General features: G+C 47.0%; 1 protein-coding gene across 2 annotated transcripts in view; it reads right to left on the bottom strand.

Annotated features, from left to right (window-relative positions):
* Positions 1–13,194, bottom strand: part of LOC119229525 (E3 ubiquitin-protein ligase RNF123) — a 49,107-nt gene that overhangs the window by 35,599 nt on the left and 314 nt on the right. The window contains exons 1-30 of one of the 2 annotated variants that reach the window (XM_062563731.1): positions 12,871–13,173; positions 12,638–12,750; positions 12,395–12,479; positions 11,595–11,674; positions 11,154–11,251; positions 10,956–11,010; positions 10,731–10,816; positions 10,478–10,564; positions 10,299–10,366; positions 9,582–9,707; positions 9,357–9,471; positions 9,162–9,266; positions 8,946–9,071; positions 8,653–8,745; positions 8,500–8,573; positions 8,010–8,127; positions 7,800–7,899; positions 7,493–7,554; positions 7,201–7,272; positions 6,932–7,052; positions 6,724–6,825; positions 4,841–4,941; positions 4,436–4,628; positions 4,042–4,187; positions 3,209–3,292; positions 2,619–2,726; positions 2,273–2,450; positions 1,618–1,692; positions 848–935; positions 76–163 (exon numbers count right to left, since the gene is read on the bottom strand). In XM_062563731.1, coding sequence (XP_062419715.1) covers positions 76–163; positions 848–935; positions 1,618–1,692; positions 2,273–2,450; positions 2,619–2,726; positions 3,209–3,292; positions 4,042–4,187; positions 4,436–4,628; positions 4,841–4,941; positions 6,724–6,825; positions 6,932–7,052; positions 7,201–7,272; positions 7,493–7,554; positions 7,800–7,899; positions 8,010–8,127; positions 8,500–8,573; positions 8,653–8,745; positions 8,946–9,071; positions 9,162–9,266; positions 9,357–9,471; positions 9,582–9,707; positions 10,299–10,366; positions 10,478–10,564; positions 10,731–10,816; positions 10,956–11,010; positions 11,154–11,251; positions 11,595–11,674; positions 12,395–12,479; positions 12,638–12,719 — 2,916 coding nt within the window. In that variant the 5' untranslated portion in view covers positions 12,720–12,750; positions 12,871–13,173. Of the gene's footprint in view, positions 1–75; positions 164–847; positions 936–1,617; positions 1,693–2,272; positions 2,451–2,618; positions 2,727–3,208; positions 3,293–4,041; positions 4,188–4,435; positions 4,629–4,840; positions 4,942–6,723; positions 6,826–6,931; positions 7,053–7,200; positions 7,273–7,492; positions 7,555–7,799; positions 7,900–8,009; positions 8,128–8,499; positions 8,574–8,652; positions 8,746–8,945; positions 9,072–9,161; positions 9,267–9,356; positions 9,472–9,581; positions 9,708–10,298; positions 10,367–10,477; positions 10,565–10,730; positions 10,817–10,955; positions 11,011–11,153; positions 11,252–11,594; positions 11,675–12,394; positions 12,480–12,637; positions 12,751–12,870; positions 13,174–13,194 lie in introns of those variants that run through there. The other variant, XM_037489967.2, reaches the window with a different exon arrangement.

The following is a 13,194-nucleotide window of genomic DNA, read 5'->3' as shown; positions in this document are numbered from 1 at the left end:
AGATTTATCCAACTGCTGCGGTTTACCTTAAGAATCCTCTAGTGTGTGTGTGTGTGTGTGTGTGTGCACGCTCACCCTCCACAGTCTGACCAGGATCCAGTTGGTCTGGGCCCAGGGCCTCTGTTCGTACGGAGCCAGCAGGTTCCTCATCATGGCAACGCGTCTGGAAACAAACGTGACATCATCACTCAGACTCTCTTCTCCGTGACATCACGGCACCGAGACTCTTCTCTGTGACATCACGGCACCGAGACTCTGCTCTGTGACATCACGGCACCGAGACTCTGCTCTGTGACATCACGGCACCGAGACTCTGCTCTGTGACATCACCGCACCGAGACTCTGCTCTGTGACATCATCGCACCGAGACTCTGCTCTGTGACATCATCGCAGACTCTCTGCTCTGTGACATCATCGCAGACTCTCTGCTCTGTGACATCATCGCAGACTCTCTGCTCTGTGACATCATCGCAGACTCTCTGCTCTGTGACATCATCGCAGACTCTCTGCTCTGTGACATCATCGCAGACTCTCTGCTCTGTGACATCATCGCAGAATAATAAAACCCAGACTCCAGAGCAATGCCCAAAAAATAGAAACTGATGAGAGTAATTTTGTGTTAAGTCTAAATGTAATGAAAAGAACAGACTTAAAAGGGATCATTTGTAGTGTACTAGATGGAGGTTAATATCAGTATATACTGTATAATATCAGTCAGTCACTTTGGTGAATCCCATCAAACACAGAAATACCAATATTAATATGAAGCTAAAACTATGAGGGGAAACAAACCCAAAAGACCAATCCTAAAGAAAACAAGGACAGTTTTGAACCAAAAGGCACTCACTGTTCCTCTGGGATCCTCTCCACTGCCCTGAGGGATTGTGGGTAACAGACGTAGCTGGCGAGGGCCTGCATCAGGGAGTCTTTGATATCTGAGAGGACAAGAAAAACGATGACAACATTAACATGTTCCACGCAAACATATTTTGACTGAAGAGGACATAGAGATGGCAAATATGTCTCTGGTAGAGACCTGTCAATCAGCGTGTAGCCCCGCCCTAAAGCATCCCCTGCTTTATGGTCTGTTTGACTCGAAATGGACCATAGTTTACTAAATGAACATCATGCAAAACACTGAGTGGAGAGCGTGAATATAAAATGTAACACTGACATCTGAGATGCAGTTTAAGAAACAAAAAGAAGCACAAATAATGAAATAGCAAAAGTAATTTTAAGCTAATATAATGTTGAAAGGAGTCTTTGGTTTATTCTAATATGCATCCCGTCCTGCAGCAGCTTCCCTTCCACCCGGGTACCGAGCAATAATCCCAACAAACAGGAAGATTCATCCCCCTGAACCAAACCGCTAATCCTCTCCTGGAGTCACACAGCCTGAGATACAAAACTAACTTCTCTGAGCTTCAATTCTAAGCTATCAAAGGGGGGGGGGGGGGCTCCGGCGTAACACCCCACCGGCCGAACTTCACACATGAACAGAGTCAAACCCGTGGCACAGACGTTAGCACTGTGGCTACGCGGCGTCTGACCTGTCCAGCGTTAAATGAGGTATGACTATGAAAGGAGAGAGGCTACCTGTGTGTGTTTGTGTGTTACCTGTTCCCACTATGCGCGGATCAGCAAAGTGCTTGGCCAGGATGGCGGCTAGTTGCGTCAGGGTTTCTTCGTAGCCTGAGAACCAGAAAAAAGAAAAAAAAGGTGGAGTTGTGCTGAGCAGCAGAAAAGTTAATTATCCTGACAGAACGCGTTACAGTCAAACCGGATCAAGCTCTGGTTCTCTTGAGACAACAGCGGTCTATCTGTGTGTGTGTGTGTGTGTGTGTGAGTGAGAGAGAGAGAGAGACACACACACACAGGAGTAGTGATGACACGGCAGTAAGACGAGTGCTTCGCCGCGTCGATGCATCAAGCCGAGCTCTCTGACAGCGGTGAAGCAGTGAAGTCTAAATAGAATCACTTGCTAATGGGTTTGTCACTTGTGTTCTTTAGACACGGCACAGTGGTGCTTCCTCAACATTTCTTCCAGAATCAAAATAATATTTACATTTAAATCCGAGGCAATAGTCATACATATATATATATACACGCACACCATAATAGCTTTACAGGAAGGTTGAGCATATTTTAAATGGAGACTATTAGCAGCTCCTTTTCGTATCGCACACGTGTACAGAAGACCATCAGTAACTTAAGACGTGGTCTGTGACCGCGAGGACTTTAGGGCTGAAGGCAGCGTGTTTTTTTTTCCTACCTGGCAGTTCCTCCATGCTGTTGGCGGGGCTGAAGTAGTTCTTGAGTGCGCTGTACGCGTTCATGGCCGCGCTGAGGTAGAACTCGGGAGCGAAGGCGAACAGGGAGCCGGTGCTGTCGGCGTGTTCGATGGTGCGAATGCAGACGCACAGCAGCCAGTACACGTCCAGCATCTTCTCCTGGAGTCGTTTACACAGAAAGCATCAGTAGAATTAACGCCGGTCAAGGGACAGTGTGTATCCGTCTCCGTCCGAAATGTCAAGAAAAGGATAAATAACTTCAAATTAAAAGAGTGCAATGGAGTGAGTGGAGATGCCTGGTGAGGGCCGGAGGAGGCTGTGGATCACCTTGGAGTAGATGGTGGCGTTGATCCAGGCCAGCCTCCTGCAGAGGTGGTTCAGCTTCTCCGCAAACACCTTCTGGCTCTTCTGGAGCTCGTCCAGGATGTCTGGTCTCTGTGGGACAGGAAGACGGCGCCATTGCATCAGAAGCCTACTGCACTACCCGCTGACTCTCTCTCTGCACACCCTTGCTTCTGCGCCACCGTCGGCCAGATAAGGGTTTCATTTTTCCATCTAAATTCAACTCATATTTGTTTTTCACATACATTACTTTCCAATCCAAGTGAGATGTGAGACCTTAAGCTGAAAGCCGCTGCACCTCGTCGCTCTGAAGCTCGCAGTCTGAACACTTGATTTTTTCATTTTCCGTCGACCATTATTAGGCTAATATATCCGTTGCTGTCAAATGGTAATGAAGTTGCACTCTGGTGGATTATCTTTTGTGACTTGAATGCAGACGTTCCGTTCTGCCGGGTAAATTAGTTTCCAGTTGATTTCTTTGCCCCCTTTGTTCAAACACTGTAGAGAATTTAGAAATGTGTTTAAACTAATCCTCACTGAACTAGACCACAGAAGTAGGGGGGGGGGGGGCTTACTCTAGCGGGGCATCGTGCGATCTTCTCCTCTGTGTCCTTCAGAGCGACGGCGTACTCGTGGACGTCGTCTGACACCACCACCATCTGCAAGGAGAGACACGTCAGAGCAACGCGGCAACTTCTTTAGAAGCATTGCTGCAACCAGAGTGAGGCGGCAGAAGTGGGGCAACATCCAGAATGTTGACAAACTAGCGGAGCAATGTCAACGGTACGACTAGACACCCAAGTTTATAAAGCAAAAGAAAAAAAAAGAAGATATAAAATCTTTCCTTTGAAGTAAAAACCAGACTCTTCTGCTGACGTGATAACCAATCAAAAAAGCTATATCATAAAAAAACCTCCAATACAAAACATCAAATAGGCCATTTCCAAGAGGCAATAGAGCAGTATAATCACAACACAGAGCTATAAAGGCTCTAGAGGCTTGTATTTTTTAAATTAGAAAAGGGACGTGACAATAACGGAGAGGTGAAGAGGTCGGAAACAATCTCAGATTCACCGGAGCGGAGAGCTGTGAGGGTGAGTCGGGAGATGAGATGGGGAAAAAAAAACAGGTGAACTAATCACAGACAGCGAGGCAGGAACCGGGTCATCAGACTCATGAAAAGCTAGCGATTAGCATTTAGCAATTCACAGGATAATTGAATGACTAACGGCTACTCTTCATTAGTACGGGTCGGAAGACGTCGGTTTCATGGGAGGGCTCGGAGAGCTGGCAATTTTATATATATATATGCACGTTCAAAAGCAAGGCCTCATCGAAATGTGAATCAGTGACAAACACTTTGGGGTTGATAAATGTTTATGATGTTTGAGATGCAGCCTCCTGTCACCTTGCCCAGCTGCTGGTGGACGCTCAGGTTGTACATCATCACGATGCCGTCAACTATCTCCAGCAGGGACTTGTCCACCATTGGCTGGTTGGGCTCAGCCAGCGGTCGCCCCAGCAACAGGCCGTCGTTACCATGGCTTCCCTCGACTTCAGGTAGAAGTGAGAGGGGGGGGGGGAGGTAAACAAAAACAAAAGTCAATGCTGAGGGATTTAGATTTTTTGTTTACCAGCTGCTCCAGTAATAAATGATTTAATCCAAATCGGGTGCTTCTGTGGACTCTTTGGAGGCCTCACAAAGCAGCAGCAACATGAAGCTCACAGTCTACGTGTCGATTTGACAGCTGCATCATGGGAAATGCATCATGAAACTCCCCGTGCCAGCGTGTCTGACTCACTGTCCTCCTCGGTCCTCTGCTCCACCGCCAGGGTGCGCACCTTCACCTTCTCCGGCTGCGTGAGGGGTCGCCTGGGGGTCATGAGGCTGACGGCGGCCGTGCTCAGGAAGCGATTGGCTCGACCCAGAGTGGGGGAGCTCAACCAGCTGGGCCTCGCCAGGGCCCCGCCCATCGCCGCCGCACCGAAGGGCCTCTGCAGGTAAACACAAAATACATCATTTAAATCCTTTTCTGAATGGCACTGGTACAAAAAACAACATGCGAGATGTTCAAAACAAAAAAGGTTTTGTAGCTAAACCGACTTTGTTGTGTTACTTAGACAAACCTGTTCTAATGACTGCGCACACACACAGTTCAGAGACAGTAATCCATGTCCACATATATTTATAAGAGAAAACAGGAAACCTGAGCCGCTCCGCTCTCCTCGTCCTCGTCCAGGTCGTCCATCGACGTGGCCTGGATCTCTGCCGGGTCGATGATGATGTTGGCTTTACTGGCCAAGTCATCTGGCAGACATTTTTGTAAAAAAGGAGACAATAATCACACACAAAAAAAGAAAACGTTGACTTTGATCCCAGAAAAAAAGTACAGCTTCTTAATAGATGAAGAAAAGTCTTGAGTCTCGAGACTAGAAAACGACCACGAAGGACAAACAAGCAGACGGACGTCACTGAGAAACTTTCCGGTTTAGTCTCCATCCAAATGCTGATTCATCTAATAGCAGCTCCTGTTTGTAACCATCGCTGGGTCCCTCGGATGATTTCCAAGTGGATTTATGGACCCATGTTTCAGAGAGAGAGAGAAGTCAAGAGGACCACCACCGGTTCGTCCCGAGGAGACCATGAATGATGGCCCACGTCTCCGGATGAGCATCCTTAGAGCTACGATGCTAACAGGCGCTGCTGCCCCCCCGCCCCCCCCCCCTCCCCTACCTCACGAGGCCCTGCCTCGCACTCAATCATATTGATTGGTCAGCGAATCAATAAGCGAGGTCGCGCTGGGTTAACGACGGATGACACGACTTGATGGGAGCAGCCGGCGGGGGATTTACGGAGCCAAACGACGCCGGCTGCCAGTTAAGCTCTGATTGAAAGCTGGTGGAGAGTTGCTGCCTGGACACAAACACTGAGAAGGGATGAAAGAGGGATTGAAGCAGCGAGAGGAAGAGGAGAGGCTACAAATCAGAGTGCAAGTTCAGTGTAAAAGTAAAAAAAATAATAATACAGTAACGTAACAAATATTAAGACTTTAAATCATATTTAATAAACTAGTGGAAAACTGAATGTGAGGTGATGAGACTCAAAAGGAAGGACAGTAGAGTCTCTGCGATTGATTTGGTCTCTTTGTTTTCTTCCATTTCTGGTCCTTTTGTGCGTGATTACTACTTCTCTGGGAATAAAGAACGAAATCAATCGAATGATCCGGGCTGCAGGTAATTGATTGCGTCTCCTCGGTCAGCAAATGAGCAGCGTGTCGCTCGCCCAGTGAGTCCGTGGAGGGAATATCAATCCACGTTACACACCTGCCACCCAATCTGCTGACGAGGCCCGGAAAAAACAACAATTCATCTGGTGCTTTGTGTTTTCCTTAATTTAATATTTGCACAGCTGGCGGCCTCTCGAGTAGCCGACTCGGCTCTGATGAAACCACTCGGATGTACACGCACGCTTTAAAGTGCCGCCGCCTGAACGGTCCGCTTTCTGGTTACACAGCGCTTATGCACTAACAAATGGACCCGAATGGGGAGAAATAAATAAATAAAGCTGTGTAACACAAAGCCATTCCTCCCTCTAGTGGTGGTCTGAGTTATCCTGGTCTCCATCAAGCTCGCGCTGACTCTATGGAGCGGAGAACCTTTTCAACACTTCAGTACAACATGTTCCTCTGAAGAAAAGCCACAGAAAGTCAAACCTCAAAAGCACAAGAACATCAACTTTCAAAAGGATCTATTCCAGCAGTGGAGTCTCTCAGATTGCTTTTGCGGTAGGCTTCACTACGACTTACAAACGAGTGACAAAGAGCACGGCGGAGGGGAAGAGAGCCGTGTTGCCGTGGCAACGCAGAGCCAGCTCCTTAATGGTCACAACTAGAAGACCAGCACACAGTGACACGGCATTTATCAAAGTGAGTAATTGTTGTCACTGCGACTTCAGTGACGCAACAGCACAAACAACGCACTAATGTTTGAGCATTCGTCTTGTTTTTATACATCTGTATTTTTATTTGTATTTTTATACATGTGTGTGCTGAGGGGAAGCTGTGGACAGAGACCCGGGGGCCGTACCGACCTTTGAGGGTCTTCTTCAGGTGGGACAGGAGCCCCCCCAGCCTCTGCAGGTCAAAGTAGTCCACCTTCCCGTTGTAGAAGAGCTGCGGGGGCACGTAGGCCTCTGGACAAAGACGACGGGGGGGGAGGTGGGGGGGAGAAGAAGAGGGAGACGATGAGCAGGAGGCCTGCAGGGAGCAGCTCCGTGAGAATAACGTAGCCGCTGTTACCTTCGCTGCGGATGCTGCTGGCGCTCTTCCGGACGCCGTCGTCCCAGCTGGCCCTCACCGCCGTTATGAGGCGGTGGAGGAAACACACCATGTACTCCGGGGGGCACAGAGCGGTCGGGTGCTGCGCACACATTTGAAAATAAATAATTTAAAGCTTATGAAATAAGAATAGAGTGAAAAAAATAATCCATCAAGCCAAGTGTGATCACAGGGGTATTATTACATTAATTCATTATAAAGTTATTAGTAGTGAGACTACTAGTTCTCACCCCTCTGTTGCTGGCGTTTTCTTGGAGAAACTTTCGGAACTTATTGAGGAAGATGTAGCGAGAAGCTTCTCCCTGAGAGAGACACACACACGGAGGCGTGAACAGGATGTGAGAGGAAAGACCTTCTCACATTTAGTCCTTCAGGGGCTTTTATTATTCAGTGTGGTGCGAGTCACAATCTGAACATTTAATCAAGACGTCCACGAGCTGCTCCTGGATCAGCTAGGAGTCGCACTCATTTGGTCGGATTTACATTGAGAGCTCGTCACCAGGAGAGGCCGACTCAACATACCGTAGTTCTGTCTTTGTTATTGAGCAGCAACTTCAGGATCTGAACCTGCAACTCTTCCACCACTGAGAGGAGATCAGAGAAGAGTTCAGCAGGAGGTCAGAGTACCAATGCCTCAGTAAAAGAACTCACTCACAAGTCAAAAGGTACTAATACCACAGTAGAAACACTCAGTTACAAGTACTAAAATTACAGTAGAAATACTCAGGACATTATCCAGGTAAAAGTAATGTAAATGATGTATTTGGGAATCAGAAGATGTCAGTGGGGACGGTTGTGTGTAGTAAAGACAAAGGGAGCGCGTTATGACCTTCGATCCTCTTCTTCAGTCTCTGGCAGCCTCTCTCGTACGCTCTCCGTCTCAGTCGCTCATCTGCACTCTCGTCTTTGGGCTCGCGCTCATCTTTCCCCTGAGAGAATGAAGACAAATCGACGACGTCAACGAACTTCAGTCAAGTGTTCACGTCGTCGCTAGATAAAAACCGCGAAGTAACTCAAATTTTGCAGCTGAGACTTTTACCTCCTTGTCGAAGTGCGTGGGCCACCAGGTGGTCGGGATGAGCTCTTCTAGCCCCGCCTCCTTCACTCTCAGAGGAGTCTTGATGTAAAAAAACACGACTGAACGCAGCACATCGAACGTGAACTTCTGTCAAGGAGGAATACTGATGATATGAAAACTTAAAATCCTGACTAGTCATTTTGGAAGTTTGCAGCGACTTTTCTGTCCAACGAGGTTTTCTCAGGTTTTAGTAAAATGTGCCTTTGAAATAAGATTTATCATGAAGAAAAGTAAATTAAAGTTATTCACCTGTTGCTTAAAATTGTTAAGGCACGTCTTGGCAGGGCCTGAGAAGATTTAATAGATAAATAAATACGTACAGAAAATACTACGGAATATTATGGGTTCAACTCTGATTAAAGCACCAAACTAAAACAGCCCTTTATTGAAATCTCAGTGTAGTAAAGAATAATCACGCGATAACACCCCCGAACACACTTCAGAAGGATATAAGACGTTGTTGAGAAGGTACTTCCTGGACTTCTCATGGTGCAAGATGGCCGTCGTCAAACGCAGGTAGTGGATCTGAAACAAAGGAAGGACATTAAAACACACCCGTTTCAACTTGATTTAAAGCCAATGATGATTGGAATGTGGGTCCTACCTGGAAGCCCAGATCAGGGATGATGGGGGAGAATCTGTAGGCTCTTAGCAGCGACATCATCAGCTGCTTCAGACACTCGTTCACTTCATAGTCCTGCAGAGAGAGAGAGAGAGATTTAAATACACAGGGATACCAAAACAAACGTAGACAGGTAATACCAAATAGGAAAACAAAAGAAAAAAATAGACTTATTGACTGACTGTTGTCCTAAAGTGGCACCGTGACCTCTGACCTTTGCCGGAGGTGGGTCAGGCTGTCAGCTAGTGTTTGTGGTTGAGTTTTGGTGGTTTTACCTCCATCAGAAGCCAGAAGAGATCCAGAAGCTGCTGTATGAGCTGGTGCTCATCTACGGAACCTCCACCCTCCAGAATCCCCAACAGGAAGTTCATCAGCACGTCCTCCACCAGGTACACTTTACACTGTGGAAAAAACAACACGCATCACTTTACCCGCTGAAACTGAGATCATAAAACCAACCACAAGACCAAAAAGGGAGAGAGTTGAGTCACCATGAGTGGAGCGAAGTGGTTGAAGATGTGAGCCAGGGTGATGAGGACGGTAGGTTCTCCATGAAGCCTCCAGGAGGAGCAGTCCTTCTCCACCAACCTCTCCTCCTGCAGCACCGACACAAACACGACAGGTTCGATTCACGATCGCTGGCCACACCACCCGTTCCTACCCGTGTGCAGAGCTCCTGTTCCTACCTGCGTGTCGAGGGAAGTGGAGAGCACATTCTTGATGTAGCCCAGCAGTTTGTGAGCTTTCACCAGGTCTGCAGTGGGGGGGTTCTGGAGGGGCAGGTAGCCGTCCACAGGGTACGTGATCCCGCTCGGGTTAAAGACAGAACGCTGACCGGGTAAACAGGTAAACACAAAGTGCATTTCCAAAAGGAACAGGAGTGAGACAAAGGCCTGAAATGAGAAGGATATCTGAGGGGCCGGCTGCCAAAGTTAAAAGCCACCGACTCTTTGAAGGAGAGGCTGATGGCGGGAAAGTAAGCGACGCCAGGGCCCATCTTGATGCTGGTGAACGCCGTGCCCAGAGACTGGCCATTCCTGAGGACACACACACACAAAGCGTGAAGACGCACAACAAAATACCTTACACATTAAACCTTTTAGATGTTCTGTAGGAAAAATCTCTGTTTTACTTTTAAAAAGTTGAGTGAATCTCAAATATATGAAAATATACATATTATTTTATTTAATCCTAAATGTGAGTGCTGCTGACTTTTACATTTTCTAAGGCCTCTACACACTAGAGAGAACAAACACAAACATTTGAATATAGAATATACAGTAGTCTGCACAGACTTTGTGAAGGGTGAAAGTGAATCAAAGTTTGTGAAGGTTTGTTTACGGTTATAAAGTCCTTATGAATAAAGTCACATGGCTTTGCATAAATAGGAGAGGGATTTGTGTTCTGGATTCTGGATTCATCCGAGCAAACAGCAGAGGATTCAGGAAGTTGCGAAAAACCACCAGTAAAATGTGCTTTGTGCACATGAACAAGGTGGATTCTTTTACCTGAGCCATGCTAGCCGTTTCCCTGTTTCTAGTCTCAATGCTCAGCTAGCTAGTGTTTCCTATTCAGCCGACACAATGCAGACTCTCCGAAGGGAAACAGAAGAGAGTGACTCTACTCACAAGCAGAATGTGATGGTGCCCTCGTCCAGGTCTATCAAACAGCTGACGATGTCTCCGGCCGCCCACGACTGAGGAGACACAAACGGCAGTCAGCGCCGAGGGGGCGGAGCCACGGAATAGAAACAAATAAAAGTCCAGAGAGCTGCATCTAAAAATTCAGGCTCCGACTCGTCGTTCACCTTCCCGTAGTTAGTCGTCGTCACGTTCCACTTCCTCACTCGGTTCCCATCGTAGGCGTAAGAGTCCGGAGTGTCGCCAACACCCTCCTGAGCACGCACACACACACACACACACACACACACACACACACACACAGGTTACATTTACTAAAACGTAATAGTGTTGTTCTATACATCTGAAAGGTCAATAGATTCTGCAATATGTGTGTATGAGTGTGTGCGTGTGTGTGTGTGTGTGTGTGTGTGTGTGCACCTCCTGGTTGAAGCGACAGTTGAGTGTACACCACCCAATCTGCATCAGCCCCTGGGAGGAGATCAGCACCTCGTAGGCCCATTTCCCTGCAGACGCAACAACACAAACAATAAGTTAAATGTTGTTTTCATTCTAGTTTTTATGTCAGCAGGGGGGCAAGCGAGGAGGGGGTGAGGGGGGGGGGGGCGCTGCTGAACATCTGTAAGCAGGGTTGAGAGGACTCACCTTTGTAAACACACGTGGTGGCTCTGATGGAGCTGAAGTTGCTGTGGCCGATGACCTGTAACAATAAAATTTGCAGCAATTAAAAATGTTTAAAAAAAACATTAAATACAGAAATCTATAAATTGCAGTGGTTACAAGGTTCTGCTTTACTTATTGTGTATAAACTGATCTGTAGTAACACATCATGCTGGACCTTACCCCCAGCAGGTCGTCGTCTACAAAGAGGAGTCCTTCGAAGCCGCTGGTGTGATCCAGGACGACGGGCTGAGGGCCCAGACGACCTTCCAGCGGCTGATCTGCAGACGCACGGATTGAAAGACCATCTTTCAAATCACTTTGTTACTCTATATTTCATCCTTAAGTTCAGACTCAATCTGAGCTTTTGCAAACTGTAAACTTTTGTCCAACGTCATCAGTTTCAAAATGAGGATTGTTTGTTTAATCTTATTTAAAAGATCAAGGAACTCTTCCTCATTGATCCTAAGGTCAGAAAAATTAAAAAAGGAAGGACGGGTCATTAACGTCATTTGATCAAATATGTGTAACTTTTCCTCTTTTGTGTTACAGCATATTTTCTTCCTTTTTTCCATCATTTAAAAGCACATTGAGGTGAAAAGAGGGCGCCGGAGGAGACTTTACCTCTACTCTCCTCGGCGGGTTCTCCCTCGGACAACAATCTCTCCAGGTGAGCGCCGAGGTCCTGGAAACCAAGAGGCTTCCTGTAGAAACAGGAAGAGGAAAATGGAAATGCAAGATGAGAAGTCAAACAAAACGAAAGAAAAGGGGAGTAAAGTCTTTTTAACTACTACTGTGACCAGATAACTCGTGTTGTCCAGGTTTACTGGGGGAATAAATCAAGAAAGGAGTCATTTTCTCATTGAGTTATAAAGGGGCCAGAGGAGTCACCTTAATTTATTTACTCATGAGCTCTGCAGTGTTCCCGTCACAGATAGCCGCTGGTAGGAACCAGTTTGTTTTCCGTGTGTGTGTGTGTGTGTCTATATATAAAGCTGCTGGGGGTAATATGAATCTGCCCGGCTTATGGGGAAGAATGCGGGTCAGGGTACAACGAAGGGGTAAGTACACAAATACATGTACTCGGTTTCACCAGCTGTAGTGTTACATAGACTGACTTTTGTCTGTATGTGTGTAAGGTTAAATATTCTCAAAATACCAAATAAACATATTATGTTCACGCCTACACGTTATATTCTGCAGACTTAAGGAAATATCCTGGCAACAGTCACACTGTAATCACTTTAACCCATTAAATAAACAAGTATTGAAGACTGGAAAATAAGGAAACCATTGAATTTCTTGTAAAAGATTCAAAATAAAAGAAAGACATAAGATATTAATGTATTAAGAAGTGAACACAGGAGACTTAAAGTTTAAAGCGCTACCTGCGGGACTGAGACGCGAGAGAGGTGTGGCCTTACCTGAGGGAGGCCAGCGCAGGTGCCTGATTGGTGGGAGGAAACACATGGTGCAGGTAGTCACTCAGCAACTTCTCATTCACGATACCTGAGCGAGAGCGAGAGAGAAAGAGACAACCATTAACTCCAAAAACCTGTTTCTCCATCTGGATCTCACCTGTGTCAGTACCTGTATCCTGTTTTGTAAGAAATAAGTCTATACCATGTTGTTGTTGTTGTTTTTGTTGTAGCAGCAGCAGGTCGTACCTGTGGCTTTGGGCTTGTCCGTGTCTGAAGCCAGTCTGTAGTTGCGGCGCGTCAGAGCGGTTCCTCCTCCTTTAGAGCTCATCCTGACCGACTGGAGTCACCTGATCGAACACCTGCAGAGGGAGGAAAGATTAGCGGGTCCTGTTACTGCCAACCCCGGAAGCCAATAATACTGGTGTATTTCTACCGATTATATTCTATATGAAGGTGATTCAGCAGCAGCGCATGTGTACCTGGGTACTTTTCCACATCGCTATACTGCTAATTTTGGTACATAAGCCGAAATTAAGAAGGACACGACATCTTGACCGAACTTAAACTTAATGAAGTTGCCACAGCTCATCCGTTTAGCCAGCTAGCTAGCTGCAGTTAGCGTTAACTTTGGCACTAAACTGAAGCGCACGGTTCTTCGCACACGGAGCATTCAGTGGCCACAGCAGCAGAACGACGGAACCACGTCCGCGGCGGTTCATGTCATCCCGAAGAAGCCGCGGTGCGCTTCGCCGTTAGCCCGCCGGCTAGCGGCGCACTGGTCGAAACGCACGGTTTAGCCGAGC

This window comes from Pungitius pungitius, chromosome 8, assembly GCF_949316345.1.
Source record: "Pungitius pungitius chromosome 8, fPunPun2.1, whole genome shotgun sequence".
Taxonomy (NCBI): Eukaryota; Metazoa; Chordata; class Actinopteri; order Perciformes; family Gasterosteidae; genus Pungitius; species Pungitius pungitius.
This window is presented reverse-complemented; position numbering and strand designations above follow the sequence as displayed.